The sequence below is a fragment of the Eschrichtius robustus genome, chromosome 13, assembly GCF_028021215.1.
Source record: "Eschrichtius robustus isolate mEscRob2 chromosome 13, mEscRob2.pri, whole genome shotgun sequence".
Lineage (NCBI taxonomy): Eukaryota > Metazoa > Chordata > Mammalia > Artiodactyla > Eschrichtiidae > Eschrichtius > Eschrichtius robustus.
The window spans coordinates 28659934-28676167 of record NC_090836.1 but is presented as its reverse complement, the minus strand read 5'-3'; the positions used below and the strand labels follow the sequence as shown (position 1 = coordinate 28676167).

Genomic DNA, 16234 nt, shown 5'->3' with positions numbered 1-16234 from the left:
AAATTCATTGATTAGCTCTAGTAGTTTTCTGGTGACATCTTTCGAATTCTCTATGTATAGTATAATGTCATCTGCAAACAGTGAGAGCTTTACTTCTTCTTTTCTGATTTTGGATTCCTTTTCTTCCTTTTTCTTCTCTGATTGCTATAGCTAAAACTTCCAAAACTATGTTGAATAACAGTGGTGAGGGTGGACAACCTTGTCTTGTTCCTGATCTTAGAGGAAATGGTTTCAGTTATTCACCATTGATAACGATGTTGGCTGTGGGTTTGTCATATATGGCCTTTATTATGTTGAGGTAAGTTCCCTCTATGCCTACTTTCTGCAGGGCTTTTATCATAAATGGGGGTTTAATTTTGTTAAAACATTTTTCTGCATCTATTGAGACCATCATATGGTTTTTCTCCTTCAACTAGTTAATATGGTTTATCACATTGATTGATGTGCATGTATTGAAGAATCCTTGCATTCCTGGGATAAACCCCACTTGATCATGGTGTATGATCCTTTTAATGTGCTGTTGGATTCTCTTTGCTAGTATTTTGTTCAGGATTTATGCATCTATGTTCATCAGTGATATTGGCCTGTAGTTTTCTTTTTTTGTGACATTTTTGTGTGGTTTTGGTATCAGTGCGATGGTGGCCTCGTAGAATGAGTTTGGGAGTGTTCCTCCCCCTGCTATATTTTGGAAGAGTTTGAGAAGGGCAGGTGTTAGTGCTTCTCTAAATGTTTGATAGAATTCATCTGTGAAGCCATCTGGTCCTGGGCTTTTGTTTGTTGGAAGATTTTTAATCACAGTCTCAATTTCAGTGCTTCTGATTGGTCTGTTTATATTTTCTATTTCTTCCTGGGTCAGTCTCAGAAGGTTGTACTTTTCAAAGAATTTGTCTATTTCTTCCAGGTTGTCCATTTCATTAGCATATAGTTGCTTGTAGTAATCTCTCATGATTCTTTGTATTTCTGCAGTGTCAGTGGTTACTTCTTCTTTTTCATTTTTAATTCTGTTGATTTGAGTCTTCTCCCTTTTTTTCTTGATGAGTCTGGCTAATGGTTTGCTAGTTTTGTTTATCTTGTCACAGAGCCAGCTTTTAGTTTTATTGATCTTTGCTATGTTTTCCTTCATTTCTTTTTCATTTATTTCTGATCTGATATTTATGATTTCTTTCCTTCTGCTAACTTTGGGGTTTTTTTGGTTCTTCTTTCTCTAATTGCTTTCAGTGTAAGGTTAGGTTGTTCATTTGAGATGTTTCTTGTTTCTTGAGGTAGGATTTTATTGCTATAAACTTCCCTCTTAGAATTGCTTTTGCTGAATTCCATAGGTTTTGTGTCATCGTGTTTTATAGTCATTTGTTTCTAGGTTTTTTTTTGATTTCCTCTTTGATTTCTTCAGTGATCTCTTGGTTATTACGTAGTGTATTGTTTAACCTCCATATGTTTGTATTCTTTAAAGTTTTTTTTTTTCCTGTAATTGATATCTAGTCTTATAACATTGTGGTCGGAAAAGATATGTGATACAATTTCAATTTTCTTAAATTTACCAAGACTTGATTTGTGACACAAGACATGATCTATCCTGGAGAATGTTCCATGAGCACTTGAGAAGAAATTGTATTCTGTTGTTTTTGGATGGAATATCCTATAAATATCAATTAGATCCATCCTGTTTAATGTATCATTTAAAGTTTGTGTTTCCTTATTTATTTTCATTTTAGTTGATCTGTCCATTGGTGAAAGTGGGGTGTTAAAGTCCCCTACTATGATTGTGTTACTGTCAATTTTCCCTTTTATGGCTGTTAGCATTTGTCTTATGTATTGAGGTGCTCCTATGTTGGGTGCATAAATATTTACCTGTGTTATATCTTCTTCTTGGATTGATCCCTTGATCATTAGGTAGTGTCCTTCTTTGTCTCTTGTAGTAGTCTTTATTTTAGAGTCTATTTTGTCTGATATGAGAATTGCTACTCCAGCTTTCTTTTGATTTCCATTTGCATGGAATATCTTCTTCCATCCCCTCACTTTCAGTCTGTATGTGTCCCTAAGTCTGAAGTGCGTCTCCTGCAGACAGCATATATACGGGTCTTGTTTTTGTATCCATGCAGCCAGTCTATGTCTATTGGTGGGAGCATTTAATCCATTTACATTTAATGTAGTTACCAATATGTATGTTCCTATTACCATTTTCGTAATTGTTTTGGGTTTGTTATTGTAGATCTTTTCCTTCTCTTGTGTTTCTTGCCTAGAGAAGTTCCTTTAGCATTTGTTGTAAAGCTGGTTTGGTGGTGCAGAATTCTATTAGCTCTTGCTTGTCTGTAAGTTTTTTAACTTGTCTGTCGAATCTGAATGAGATCCTTGCTGGGTAGAGTAATCTTGGTTGTAAGTTCTTCCCTTTCATCACTTTAAATATGTCTTGCCACTCCCTTCTGGCTTGCAGACTTTCTGCTGAAAAATCAACCATGAACCTTATGGGGATACCCTTGTATGTTATTTGTTGTATTTCCCTTGCTGCTTTTAATATTTTTTCTTTGTATTTAATTTTTGATAGTTTGATTAATATGTGTCTTGGCATGTTTCTCCTTGGATTTATCATGTATGGGACTCTCTGTGCTTCCTGCACTTGGCTGACTATTTCCTTTCCCACATTAGGGAAGTTTTCAACAATAATCTCTTTAAATATTTTCTCAGTCCCTTTCTTTTTCTATTCTTCTTCTGGGACCCCTATAATTGGAACGTTGGTGCATTTAATGTTGTCCCAGAGGCCTCTGAGGCTGTCTTCAATTCTTTTCATTCTGTTTTTTCTTTATTCTGCTCTGCAGTAATTATTTCCACTATTGTATCTTCCAGGTCACTTATCTGTTCTTCTGCCTCAGTTATTCTCCTATTGTTTCCTTCTAGAGAAACTTTAATTTCATTTATTGTGTTTTTCATCATTGTTTGTTTGCTCTTTAGTTCTTCTAGGTCCTTGTGAAACGTTTCTTGTATTTTCTGCATTCTATTTCGAAGATTTTGGATCCTCTTTACTATCATTACTCTCAAATCTTTTTCAGGTAGACTGCCTATTTCCTCTTCATTTGTTTGGTCTGGTGGGTTTTTACCTTGCTCCTTTTCTGCTGTGTGTTTCTCTGTCTTCTCATGTGCTTAACTTACTGTGTTTGGGGTCCCCTTATTGCAGGCTGCAGGTTTGTAGTTCCCCTTTGTTTTTGGTGTCTGCCCCCAGTGGCTAAGGTTGGTTCAGTGGGTTGTGTAGGCTTCCTGGGGAAGGGGACTAGTGCCTGTGTTCTGGTGGATGAGGCTGTATCTTATCTTTCTGGTAGGCAGGACCATGTCTGGTGGTGTGTCTTGCGGTGTTTGTGACCTTATTATGATTTTAGGCAACCTCTCTGCTAATGGGTGGTTTTGTGTTCCTGTCTTGTTGGTTGTTTGGCATAAGGTGTCCAGCACTGTAGCTTTCTGGTTGTTGAGTGGAGCTGGGTCTTAGCATTGAGATGGATATCTCTGGGAGAACTTTTGCCATTTGATATTACGTGGAGCTGGGAGGTCTCTGGTGGACCAATGTCCTGAACTCAGCTGTCCCACCTCAAAGGCACAGGCCTGACACCCTGCCAGAGCACCAAGACCCTGTCAGCCACGTGGCTTAGAAGAAAAGGGGGAAATAAAGGAAGAAAGAAAGCAAAAAAGAAAGAAAGGAGGGAGGGAGGGAGGGAAGGGAAAGGAAGGGAGGGGAAGGGAAGGGAAATGAAGGAAGAAAAGGAGGAGAAACGGGAGAATGAAAGGGAGAAATAAAGGGAGAAAGAAAGAAAGAAGAGAGAAACCAAACCAAAAACAAATCCACCAATGATAACAAGCACTAAAAAGAATAGTAAAAACAAAATAAAGATAAAAGAAAAAGCTGACAGGCAGAACCCTAGGACAAATGGTAAAAGCAAAGCTATACAGACAAAATCACACAAAGAAGCATACACATACACACTTACAGAGAAAAAATTTAAAAAAAAAAATCTACATTTTAAAAAAATAAATTAATTAAAAAAAGGAAGAGAGCAACAAAATCACTAAACAAATCTACCAATGATAATAAACTCTAAATACAAAACTAAGATAAACATAAAACCAGGAACCAGTCAGTCGCATACAGCAAACCCCAAGTCTACAGTTGCTCCCAAAGTCCACTGCCTCAATTTTGGGATGCTTCATTGTCTATTCAGGTATTCCACAGATGCAAGGTACATCAAGTTGATTGTGGAGATTTAATCCGCTGCTCCTGAGGCTGCTGGGAGAAATTTCCCTTTCTCTTCTTTGTTCGCACAGCTCCTGGGGTTCACCTTTGTACTGACCCTGCCTCTGCGTATAGGTCGACTGAGGGCATCTGTTCCCACCCAGACAGGACGGGGTTAAAGGAGCAGCTGATTAGGGAGCTCTGGCTTGCTCAGGCTGGGGGGAAGGAGGGGTACAGTATGCGGGGAAATCCTGTGGTGACAGAGGTTGGCGTGATATTGAAACAGCCTGAAGTGCACCGTGTGTTCTCCCAGGGAAGTTATCCCTGGTTCACGGGACCCTGGCAGTGGTGGGCTGCACAGGCTCCCAAGACAGGAGGTGTGGATAGTGACCTGTGCTTGCACACAGGCTTCTTGGTGGCTGCAGCAGCAGCCTTAGCGTTTCATGCCCATCTCTGGGGTCTGTGCTGATAGCCGCAGCTCGTGCCCTTCTCTGGAGCTCATTTAGGTGGCGCTCTGAGTCCCCTGTCCTTGCGCACCCTGAAACAATGGTCTCTTGCCTCTTAGGCAGGTGCAGACTTTTTCCCGGACTCCCTCCTGGCTAGCTGTGGTGCACTAGCCCCCTTTAGGCTGTGTTCATGCAGGCAACCCCAGTCCTCTCCCTGGGATCTGACCTCCAAAGCTGGAACTCCCAGCCCCCACCCGTCCCGGCAAGTGAGCAGACAAGCCTCTCTGGCTGGTGAGTACTGGTTGGCAGCAATCCTCTGTGCGGTGATCTCTCCGCTTTGCCCTCTGCACCCCTGTTGCTGTGCTCTCCTCTGTGGCTCCAAAGTTCCCCCCCACCAACCACCCCCCGTCTCCACGAGTGAAGGGCCTTCCTAGTGTGTGGAAACTTTTCCTGCCTCACGGCTCCCTCCCCAAGGTGCAGGTCTCGTCCCTATTCTTTTGTCTCTGTTTTTTCTTTTTTCTTTTGCCCTACCCAGGTACGTGGGGAGTTTCTTGCCTTTTGGGAAGTCTGAGGTCTTCTGATAGCATTCAGTAGGTGTTCTGTAGGAGTTGTTCCACACGTAGATGTATTTCTGATGTATTTGTGGGGAGGAAGGTGATCTCCACGTCTTATTCCTCTGCCATCTTGAAGGTCTCCAGCCCATCCTCGTTTTCTTACAAAGGAAGACGTGATCCAATCCTTTCACCTTTGCTTCAGACTCCACCCACGGTCACCTTTTATGAGACTTTACTATTAATTATTCATTCTGCTTAATTTTCTATCTCTTCTTGTCTACTGATTCCTTCCCATAAATTTTAAAACATGCTAAAATATTGCACATCCAAACATCATCAATTCCATGTGCTACTGTTTCCCCCTTTCCTGAATACAATATCCTGAAGGAACTATCTACACTCACAGAATTCACATCCTCACTCCCATTTATTCATTAAACCACATTCATCTGTTTAACAGTCTCTGCTTCACTAGTCTCCTCGAATACACTAAAGACCTACTTGTTAAAGTTAATGGATACTTACCAACCTTTGTTTTAATTGAACTTATTTTAACTTTTATACTGTTTACCACTTCTTAAAATATTCTCTAAATTTCTATGAAAGCACATTGATCTCATTTTTGTTCATACTTCTACTCTTTCCCAGTCTTCTATGCAGGCTCTTTGTTCTTTAAAGTTCTCTTTCTTTTATTATCGGTGTCCTCAGGAATCTGTTAAGGAGCTTTTATCTTCTCTTTCATGGATTCAGATTCTACTATTTAAGAAAGTCCTTCAATTTTATCTTGAGTTGCAGTGACCAACAGCTTACTCAAAATTTCTATTTGCATGTTGGGTATGTACTCCAAACCCAACACAGCCGAAGCTGAAGTCATTGTCTTCCTCACTTCAACAACCTGTTTGTCTCCCAGTGAATCACATTCTTGTCCTTCAATCTTCACACTCCTTCACTAGAGCCTTGATTTCCCAACGTGCTCTTTTTCGCATTTCAGCCACCCTTGTTCAGAACCACTATAATCTCTCATGTGGATGACTACTATAATCTGTTAACTATTTTTTCATCTTCTAGCTGGCCTCCACTCTTATCTTCTCCCTAGCCAGAAGGTTATTTCTGAAATGCATATTCAACCATTTCATACCTTGACTTAAAAATGTTCCTGGGACTACTTATTTGAATTTGAACTAAGTCCAAACTCATAACATCCTTCATGTCATAGCTAAATACTGAATCATAAAAACTCATTTTAAGCATTTTGATGACTTTATAAATTCTCACAGATCCTCCCTTAATCTTTTGATAGTCAAATTCTTTTTTTATCTTGTTAAACAAATTTTGTTGAAAAAAAAATGCCATAAAGACCTAAGAATTAAACTATTGGTTTTGTTTTTTAAATACTTTTAATAATTAGTCATAATTTCAATAATAAGCAATGTAAAAAGTGTGTAATGCAATAAGCTTCTTTTTATAATTTTAGTTTTATTTTTCTCGGTAAAATTCCAACTAATGCAACTTCTTTCACTTCTTACTGTTGTGGGGAAATCTCTTCCCCCCTTGCTTTACATTTCTGGATAGAAGGAGCTACAAGATAGGATAATCATGGAATCTTGGCCTACCCCATCCCTACGAAATGACTTACCTGTTTCCCCCTTTTCTTTGAGTTATAAGCTTGATATCCTCAGGAAACAAATATTCTCTACTCCTTTGTGTAGTAGATTTTATAGGGTCAAGTACCCATGGGGAACACATGTGGTTGTCCAGCCAGGACTGTGACTCTATGGGCTAGTCTAGTTAATTCAAGGTGATATATTAGCAAGTCCACTTTCTAATGGACCTAAGCTGATATTCACCTGTTTTTTTTTTAATTGCTACCTGCTTGCACAGTTTCTCTGAGCACAACTGAGTAGGAAAATAGAATGTTATTTATTAACTTCCTGAAACATTAATATTTACTCAGAAATTTTGGTCTCCATTATAAGCAAATTCACTCCTTTCAGTACTAAATAGCATTACAAGATGAGTTTCTCTTCTAACTTATCTGTGAATCACCATTCAATCCATACTCAATCCATATCTATGCCTCTTTTCCCTTAGGTACTCTTGTTTAAAGAAAAAAAAAAATAGTTGACAATAGTAGCAACCTATTGTTGCACTTATGCAAATTATGATTCTAAATAATTTACATACATTTCCTTATATAAAACTCACAACATTCCTGTGAAATAAATATAAATTCCCCCATTTTGCTGAGACTCTTAATGTCTAAACAATTTGCCCAAAGTCACACAGTGGTGGAGTTGACATTTTAACCCAAGTCTAAATGGTTTCACAGTATAAGTTATATTATACTATTTTCCTAGTATGAGAATTTCTATATATTCCCTCCATGTCACTCAAGTTTTAGCCATCTTGAAGTTCACAGACATTTGAGTATCTTTTCAGATAATTCCCAACATGTGTATTCAGTAGCTCCATAAATATTTTTGACCATGTGATATATACTAGACACTAAAAAAAAAAAAGGTAAATAAAGGGAGAAAGTGTATTGGTAGGATGGGAGCATTTGGAGAAGCAAAATAAATACACATCCACAATTCCTTGTCCACAATTATGAAACCTCCAAACCTCTGAAACCTGAAAATTATTTTGCAAATTGTCCAATTTGGGGACTTCCCTGGTGGCGCAGTGGTTAAGAATCCGCCTGCCAATGCAGAGGACACAGGTTCGATCCCTGGTCAGGGAAGATCCCACATGCCACAGAGCAACTAAGCCCGTGCATCACAACTACTGAGTCTGCACTCTAGAGCCCACATGCCACAATTACTGAAACTTGCACACCCCAGAGCCCGTGGACCACAATCACTGAGGCCACGTGCTGCAACTACTGAAGTCCATGGACCTAGAGCCCAAGCTCTGCAACAAGAGAAGCCACCGCAATGAGAAGCCCACACACTGCCGCGAAGAGTAGCCGCCCCCCCAACCGCAACTAGAAAAAGCCTGTGTGCAGCAAGGAAGACCCAAAGCAGCCAAAAATAAATTAAAATTTTTAAAAATTGTCCAATTTGGCACTAACACCTTACCTAAATTGGCATTAAGTTGCTTACGGTCTTCAGTGATCCCACTCAATGTGACTGATCCATACATTTCATAACATATATATTAATGTGTTTGTTTACTAGATGTTATCCCAGATAATGTATACCATACTACCTTTCTAATATCCAAAAGAAAATAATTTTGAAACCATCATGTCCTAAGTGTTGGGGATAAAAGATTATAGGCCAATAAATTATTACTAGTGCTATGGTAGTGGGTGTGCTTTAAAGGCTCTTAGGGACAGAGGAGGCAGAGAGAGCTTCCGGGAAGAGGTACTACTGGATCTAGTTTTTGAAGCATGAATACAAATTTGCCAGGCACCCAGACAGGAGGAAAAAATGCCCTGGAACTATTTGAAACAGCCCGAACAAAAATCATGAGAGAGTAACGTGTGGTCAAGAGAAGGAGAATAGGTAGGAGAGTGGCAGAAGAATGAAGTTGGGTCAATAGCCAGGGGTCAAATCACAAAGACACTGTGGAATGCCATTCAAAGTTTAGATTTGACCTGATTGGGTAATTTGGAAGGATGTTAGACTAAAAGAGGTAAGATGACCATTTACTAAGTTTACAGAATATGACTTGATTCCCGCTACTCTGGTACAGTTGATAGTACAACCTTTCACTTTCAAAAGTGACTTGGTTTGGATGAAGTATTTTATGAACCACATTAGTGAGAAGGGAGGTGTGATATTGTGCATATATATTTAGTCTTCAACCACAGTTCCTGGCTCACAGCTCCCAAAACCCTTAGAATTTCCTTAGTGATGAGAGCCATGTCTTGTTAGGTTAATGAGGTGACTTTTGGACCCCACCTAAGGATGAGGGCTGTTTTCCAGAAGAATCAACCATGTGATTAGAGGGTTGGAACTTTCAGTCCCACCCCTGCTGACCTCCTGAGAAGGGAAAGGGGCTGGAGGTTGAATCAGTCACCAGTGGCCAATTATTTACTCAATCATGCCAATGTAATGAAGCCTCTACAAAAACCCAACAGGATGGGGTTTGAGAGCTTCTGGGTTGTACATGCAGAAATTTGAGAATATTGTGCTCTGAGCTTCCATGTCCTTTCCCCATACTTTGCCCTATGATCTCTTCCATCTGGCTATTTCTGAGTTATATCCTTTTATAATAAACTGGTAATCCTTTTATAATATATCCTTATATCTTTTTATAGTAAACTGGTAAAGAAATGAGTTTCCTGAGTTCTGTAAGCTGCTCTGGCAAATTAATCAAACCCAAGGAGGGGGTCGTGGGAACCTCCAATCTTTTGCCGGTTGGTCAGAAAACCACAGGTAACAACTTGGATTTGCTACTGGCATTGGAAGGGAGGGGGGCAGTTATGTAGGACTGAACCCTTAACCTGTGGAATCTAATGCTACCTCTGGTAGGCAGGTGTCAGAATTGAGTTGAACTGTAAGAACACCCAGTTGGTATCCAGAAAATTGTTGGTGGTATGGGAATTCCGCCCCCCCCGACACACACAAGTTGAAATTGGGTCAAAGAACCTAAAAACAGGGGGCATTTTCAGTTATAGACTGAAAAGTATTTCCATCCTTTCCTCTATCCCACATTGTCCTGCAGTTTCCTTATATCTTGGCTTTGGCTCCAACTCAGTAGAAGTTAGCCACTGAAGAAGTTAATTGAGTTAAAATATCCAGAAAAATATAATGTAAGTGGAGCTGAAAATACATGAAGATTATGAAGCCATCATTGGCTTCCTCCATTTTAAAACTGTAGTTAATAATCAGGAAGCACATTCATTTTATAATTTTTCTCTTTCCCTCAAGGTATGGTGCTAACAAATAATTTTAAAATGTAAAAATAAACTACAAAATATGAAATATGATCACGCATTCCTCACCAATGGAATATAAATGGAAAATATATTCAATGTAGCTTTAGCTAGCAATTGAAAAATAAAGGAAAATATTAGTGTCTATGTATTATAGCATGTCAAAATTAATTTTTATTCTTATAATTAAGTAGCAATAAAAACTTGGAATTATTTCAATTTCTTAACGGATTTCCATCAGCTACAAATTGAGAGTTTAACCAGAACCATTTTATCTCACTAATCAGAGAAATAAACAACCTATCATTTCCCCATCAGGTCAGTAAAAATTAAAATACAACAATATTTCTCTGAAATTGTAGGAACTGGCAAACTTATATGATGTTTTTTGTTAGTCAGTCTGGGGTTCTTTCTGGAAATATCTAGTAAAGCTAAATATGTGCATAACATGTGACCCTGTGGTTCTATTTCTAGATATTTACTTTAGATAAATATTCACAAATATGCACAGGGACAAGAGTACAAGGATGCTCATTGTAGCTATGTTGTAATAGCAAACAGTGGGCATAATCCAAATATCCATCATGATGAAGTATTATGGAATGCTGTGACATGAAGTTAGACCTCAAGTATTGTTGAATAAAAAAAAAAGGAAATTGAATAAAGAAATATGCAGTAGCCATTTATATTAAAAATTGTATTAAATAGTTCTATATTTTATAGTTACTTAAGAGATATTTTTGTTTATTAGTGCTTGGGCTGGACAGACACAAACCAAACTGGGGTTATTGGTTGCTTTGGAGGAGAGGTGGGACCTCCTGGATTTACAATGGTGGTTAAAGGAAATTGGATTTTTTCTTTAGTTTGCTAGGGCTGCCATAATCAAGTACTACAGACTGGGTGGCTTAAACAACAGAACCTTATTCCTCAGAGTTTTGGAAGCTAGAAGTCTGAGATAAAGGTGTCAGGAGGGTTGATTTCTTCTGAATCCTCTTCTCTTTGGCTTGTCAATGGCTGCCTTCTCCCTGGGTCTTCACATGGTCTTCCTTCTGTGACTGTCTTTGTCTTTATCTGCTCTTCTTATAAGGACACCAGTTATATTGGGTTAGGGCTCATCCATATGACCTCATTTTGCCTTAATTACTAATTTAAAAGTCTCTATCTCCAAATACGCATTCTGAGGTACTGGGGTTTAGAACTTTAACTTATGAATTTGAAAGGGATGGAGGGACAGACACAGTTAAGCCTGTAACATATTCCTAACATCTTTATTTAAAACAAAGAAACAAAAGAAATTGGTTTCATATTTGACACTGATGCTAAACAAAGTTGTAAAAGAAAAGTATAAGGTTATCTAAATCTAGAAAAATTTCCCCTCATGGGAAATCTATTTGGTCTTCCAAACTTTAAGAGTGCTATAACACCAGGTTGCTAACATTGATTATTTTAGGAAGGTGAAAATGGAAATGGGTAGGGGGATATTCTTAACATTTTTAAATGGATTTTACTTTTGAAAACAGTTGTAGATGTGCAGAAAAATTTGGGAAAATACTACAGAGTTCCCATATTCCCCACACCCAGTTTCTCCTATTATTAACATTTTACATCAATATGGTACATTTGTTACAGTTGATGAACTAGTATTGATACACTGCTAACTAAAGTCCATACTTTATTCAGATTTCCTTAGTTTTTACCTAATGTCCTGTTTTTTTTTTTTTTTTTTTAGCTCCAGGATTCCATCTAGGATACCACATTGCATTTAGTTGTAATGTCTCCTTAGTCTCTGGGTTATGACAGTTTCTCAGACTTCCTTTTTTTGGACAACATTGGCAGTTTTTTGTAGAATGTCCCTCTACTGGAATTTGTCTTCTATTTTTCTCATGATTAGATTCAGGTTGTTGGTTTGGGGAGGAAGACCACAAAGATAAAGTGCCATATTCATCACATCCTATCAAAGGTATTAACATGATTTGTCACTGTTGGTGTTCCCTTTGATCACCTGGGTGAAGTTAGCATTTTTCAGATTTCTTCTGTGTAAAGTTACATCGTTTTTGCCCCTTTCCATACAAGTACTCTTTAGGAGAAAGTCACTTTGTGCATCCCACAGTTAAGGAATGGAGAGCTATGCTCCACTTCCTTGAGGGCAGAATATCCACATAAATTGTTTGGCGTGCTTTTGCATGAGAGATTTGTTTCTTCTCTGCCATTTGTTTATTTATACAATCATTAACTTTTTTTTACTATATCACTTTTAATTATTTTACATAATGAGCATATATTAATTTTGTAATTATTTTTATTTTTAAAAATTTATTTATTTATTTATTTTTGGCTGTATTGGGGTCTTCGTTGTTGTGTGTGGGCTTTCTCTAGTTGCGGCAAGAGGGGGCTACTCTTCATTGCAGTGCGTGGGCTTCTCATTGCGGTGGCTTCTTTTCTTGCAGAGCACGGGCTCTAGTAGCAAGAGCTTCAGTAGTTGTAACACTCAGGCTCAGTAGTTGTGGCTCATGGGCTCTAGAGCACAATCTCAGTAGTTATAGCACACAAGCTTAGTTGCTCCGTGGCGTGTGGGATCTTCCCAGACCAGGGCTTGAACCTGTGTCCCCTGTATTGCCAGGCAGATTCTTAACCACTGCACCACCAGGGAAGTCCCTGTAATTATTTTTAAATAAGAATATTTTAAAGATACTTAGATAAGAAACCATCAACCAATTTTGGACTTTAGAAATTAGGAGCATGAAAGCTTATTAGAAAGGACCTATGGAGTTTGAAAATACAAATAATTGTGTACCCATTCTCTATTAGTAATGTGTTATTATCATTTACACCATAGAAAGCAGTTTATACAAATATTTAACATTACCTGCTTAGAGAGTAAGAAGGTTGCATCTTTAGATCAAAGATGAAGCAAACAGAAGCCTTTCTAGTTGTATACAGTTTCAGAGCATCTTAAGCTTCATGACTTCAAGGCAGGTTGCATGTAGCTAACCTTCATTTTGCAAACTCTTGGAACCTTTGTACTATACTTGGAAATAATATGTACATATCATGCTTTTCTTGTATACAATTGGAAACTTCCTGGGAAAGAAATTTTTGTCTCCTTTGAGAATTTCCAAACATAATTATTAATATTTCCTCCCTACAAAGACACTTAAAAGTAAATTTTTGAAACTCTAAATCAGTAAACTATTAATAATAACCATAATATCAAATTATCCCACTGTTGCTGCCTTATTACATACACTATCAATGACTTAATATTTCTTTACATTGTAATTTTTTCCAGATATTTCAGTCAGCCTGTTAGCAGTTGTTGTCAGCTTTTGTGGCCTGGCCTTGTTGGTTGTTTCACTTTTTGTCTTCTGGAAGTTGTGCTGGCCTTGCTGGAAGAGCAAACCCGTGACTTCCAATGTCAGTACCCTTCCACAGAGCATGTCAAGTGCTCCCACTGAAGTTTTTGAGACTGAAGAGAAAAAAGAGGTTAAAGAAAATGGAGAACCAGCACTGAAAGCTATTGAGCCTGCAATAAAAATCAGCCACACTTCCCCTGATATCCCAACAGAAGTCCAAACTGCTTTAACAGAACATTTAATTAAACATGCACGTGTGCAAAGACAAACTACTGAGCCTACATCTTCATCCCGGTAAGGAAAGATCAAATATATAAAACTATTTGTGGTGTGTGTGTGTGTGTGTGTGTGTGTGTTGTATGTGATTTTCTAAGAGAGAAAAACTGAGGTGGGAAAGGAGAAAAGAAAAGACAAACAGGAGAAATGAGAAAGACACAGGAAACAGATAATAGAATAAGGAGGGAATTGGCAGGACAGACTAAATAAGGATGAAGAGAGAGAAATTAAGGACAAAGAAGCCAAACAGAGAGCAGTACCATGAAAGGGGCTTAGTGGAATTTGAGGTCTCATTAAAATCATCTAATTAGAGATTATTATTTATTGACTTTTTCCTTTGAAATGTCATTGTTTGATCATTGCTATTTGCAGTCTTTCAATTTAGTTTAAAACAACCAATAAATATCAAGAAAACAGCCATCTGCAATGCGTTTCATGAAATCATCCACAAGTTCACAGTCAAAACTGAGTAACAGAAACTAATGTTTAGTCTACAGTTGTTTAGCACCTACTCCATAAACTGCTGGAAAATTTCATTGCTTATTTGAACTCACATAGACCAAACTCTTATACTGGTTAGAGTATGGTAAGTTCCACAAGAGCTTTGGTGAATATCATGAGCATAGCAAGGAGTGTACATGAAAGGAAGGAAGAGGGAGACCTCCTTAAGGAGATAAATTTTAAGTAAGTACATTTTAACTCAGCCTGGAAAAATCAGCAGAAATTTGCTTGAGGGAAAATAATTTGCTGTGGTGTGTATTGAATTGTGTTAACTGTAAAGGGAAAAAGATTCTTGTGAAAAGCCATTTTTTCTACTAAGTGTGGTCTTCAATCTTTAACACGAAAAACATGTTAGTAGCAGTGTTTCTCTGATTCCCAGAAGTAGCAACTAGTTTTACCCTAGGACAGAGTAAAAATCAATAGCAATGGGGGTGAGTGCTGTTTTCTGCTAATTGATTGACTTCCTAATCTTACCTTCCTACTTCTCTAAATCAAAGATGCATCCATGCTTTCTGATATGACATAGTTTTTGTGGGTTTGGAAATCTATCAAGTTGGAAAACTGCATGGGTCATGCTTGCTACTAGGATTGAAAGAATATTCAATATATCTTTTATAAAATAAAAAAGGATTGTATCTATAAATAAATTGTCTTCTTTCTGAAATAAATCCCTGAGGGATGAGTAAGAATAATTGTTACTTTGGGGATGAGAAACTTTGGGGTAAGGAGGATGGATGGAGGTGTTATACTTCTCTGAGCTATTTAAATTTTATAACCAAAGTATGCCTCATATTTAGTTATTATGTTGACAAGTTTTCCTGAGCACTGCATTTGGGTTCATTTTTATAATCCAGTATACATTCATTTAAATTTATTTATGGATATTTAACTATAAAATAATTATCCCATGTGCCACTTCTTTATATTTATAGGAAAAACTGCTTCAAAATTATCTCATGTGGTTGGTTACTTGATTGTCATTACTATCACATCTGCAAACTGTGGTCAACTATGATATTTAATAAAGCCTTAACATACCCAGAAATTTCAGGGTAAACATGTTCAATTAACCTACAAAACATTTTTTTAAAATATTGATAATGGCTATGACAATATATCAACTTAGTATTCAGAATTATTCAACTCTTTTAGTTGATAAGTGCACCCTACATAAGGACACTCAATTAATGAAGACAAACTGAGGTAAGCTATGAAAATAGCTTGCCTTTCTTTGTGCAGATTTTTTTTTTGGAAACCTTAGAAAAATGAAGTACTATCTCCAAAATATTATCTGCTGAATGTAAACATAGAGCTTATCTGATTATCCCTAGCTAGGGGAGAATGAAAGAATACATACTGAGAACACATGTGTGAAGACTTGGTTTTGGATGCAGAATTGGTTTCTAGAAATAAAATGCAATAGGGAATGAAAACAGGTCATTTTAGCCCCGGATTTCTCAGTTATTACATGAAATTGAAGAAATCAGAAAAAAAAACTTTTTCTCTCAATCTTAAAAAACATAAAAATTGGATTGTACATGTACATCTCATATTTTCTTAAGAGAAAAAGTGGAATACAAATTCATAGTTCTGCTAGAACTTTGATATAATTTTATTGACCTCTTCGAATTGCCTTGTTTATGAGTGGCTGAAGAAGGAAGAAAAAAAGTATTGTTTTTGAGTGCCTGCAATTTAGTCACTATGCCAGGCATCCTTCCTGCTAATCCTCTGCCAGCCTGTATGAAGTAAGTATTATTAATTATCCCCATTACTTGTGAGTTAACTGAAGCCCAGAGAGATTTTAAAAATTGCCTAAAGCCATGCAGCTGGTGAAAGTTAGAATTCAGATTTATCCGGATTGATGGAACATGTTTTAAGAGTTAAAGCCAAGGGAATATGTTTTTTTGCAACCAAAGATGGTTAAAGTCTGCTGAGGACAGGTAGTTTGGAGGTTGGAGAATGAGGGCCTCTTCCTGCTCATTCTGCTCAGTTAGAAATGTGGAATTATA

The 16234-nt window shown here is 37.6% G+C and overlaps 1 protein-coding gene across 1 annotated transcript in view; it reads left to right on the top strand.

The window, feature by feature from the left end:
• The window catches only part of SYT10 (synaptotagmin 10), a 75647-nt gene that overhangs the window by 8778 nt on the left and 50635 nt on the right, over positions 1-16234 (top strand). Inside the window, exon 2 of the mRNA XM_068560861.1 lies at positions 13385-13742. Coding sequence (XP_068416962.1) covers positions 13385-13742 — 358 coding nt within the window. The remainder of the gene's footprint in view (positions 1-13384; positions 13743-16234) is intronic.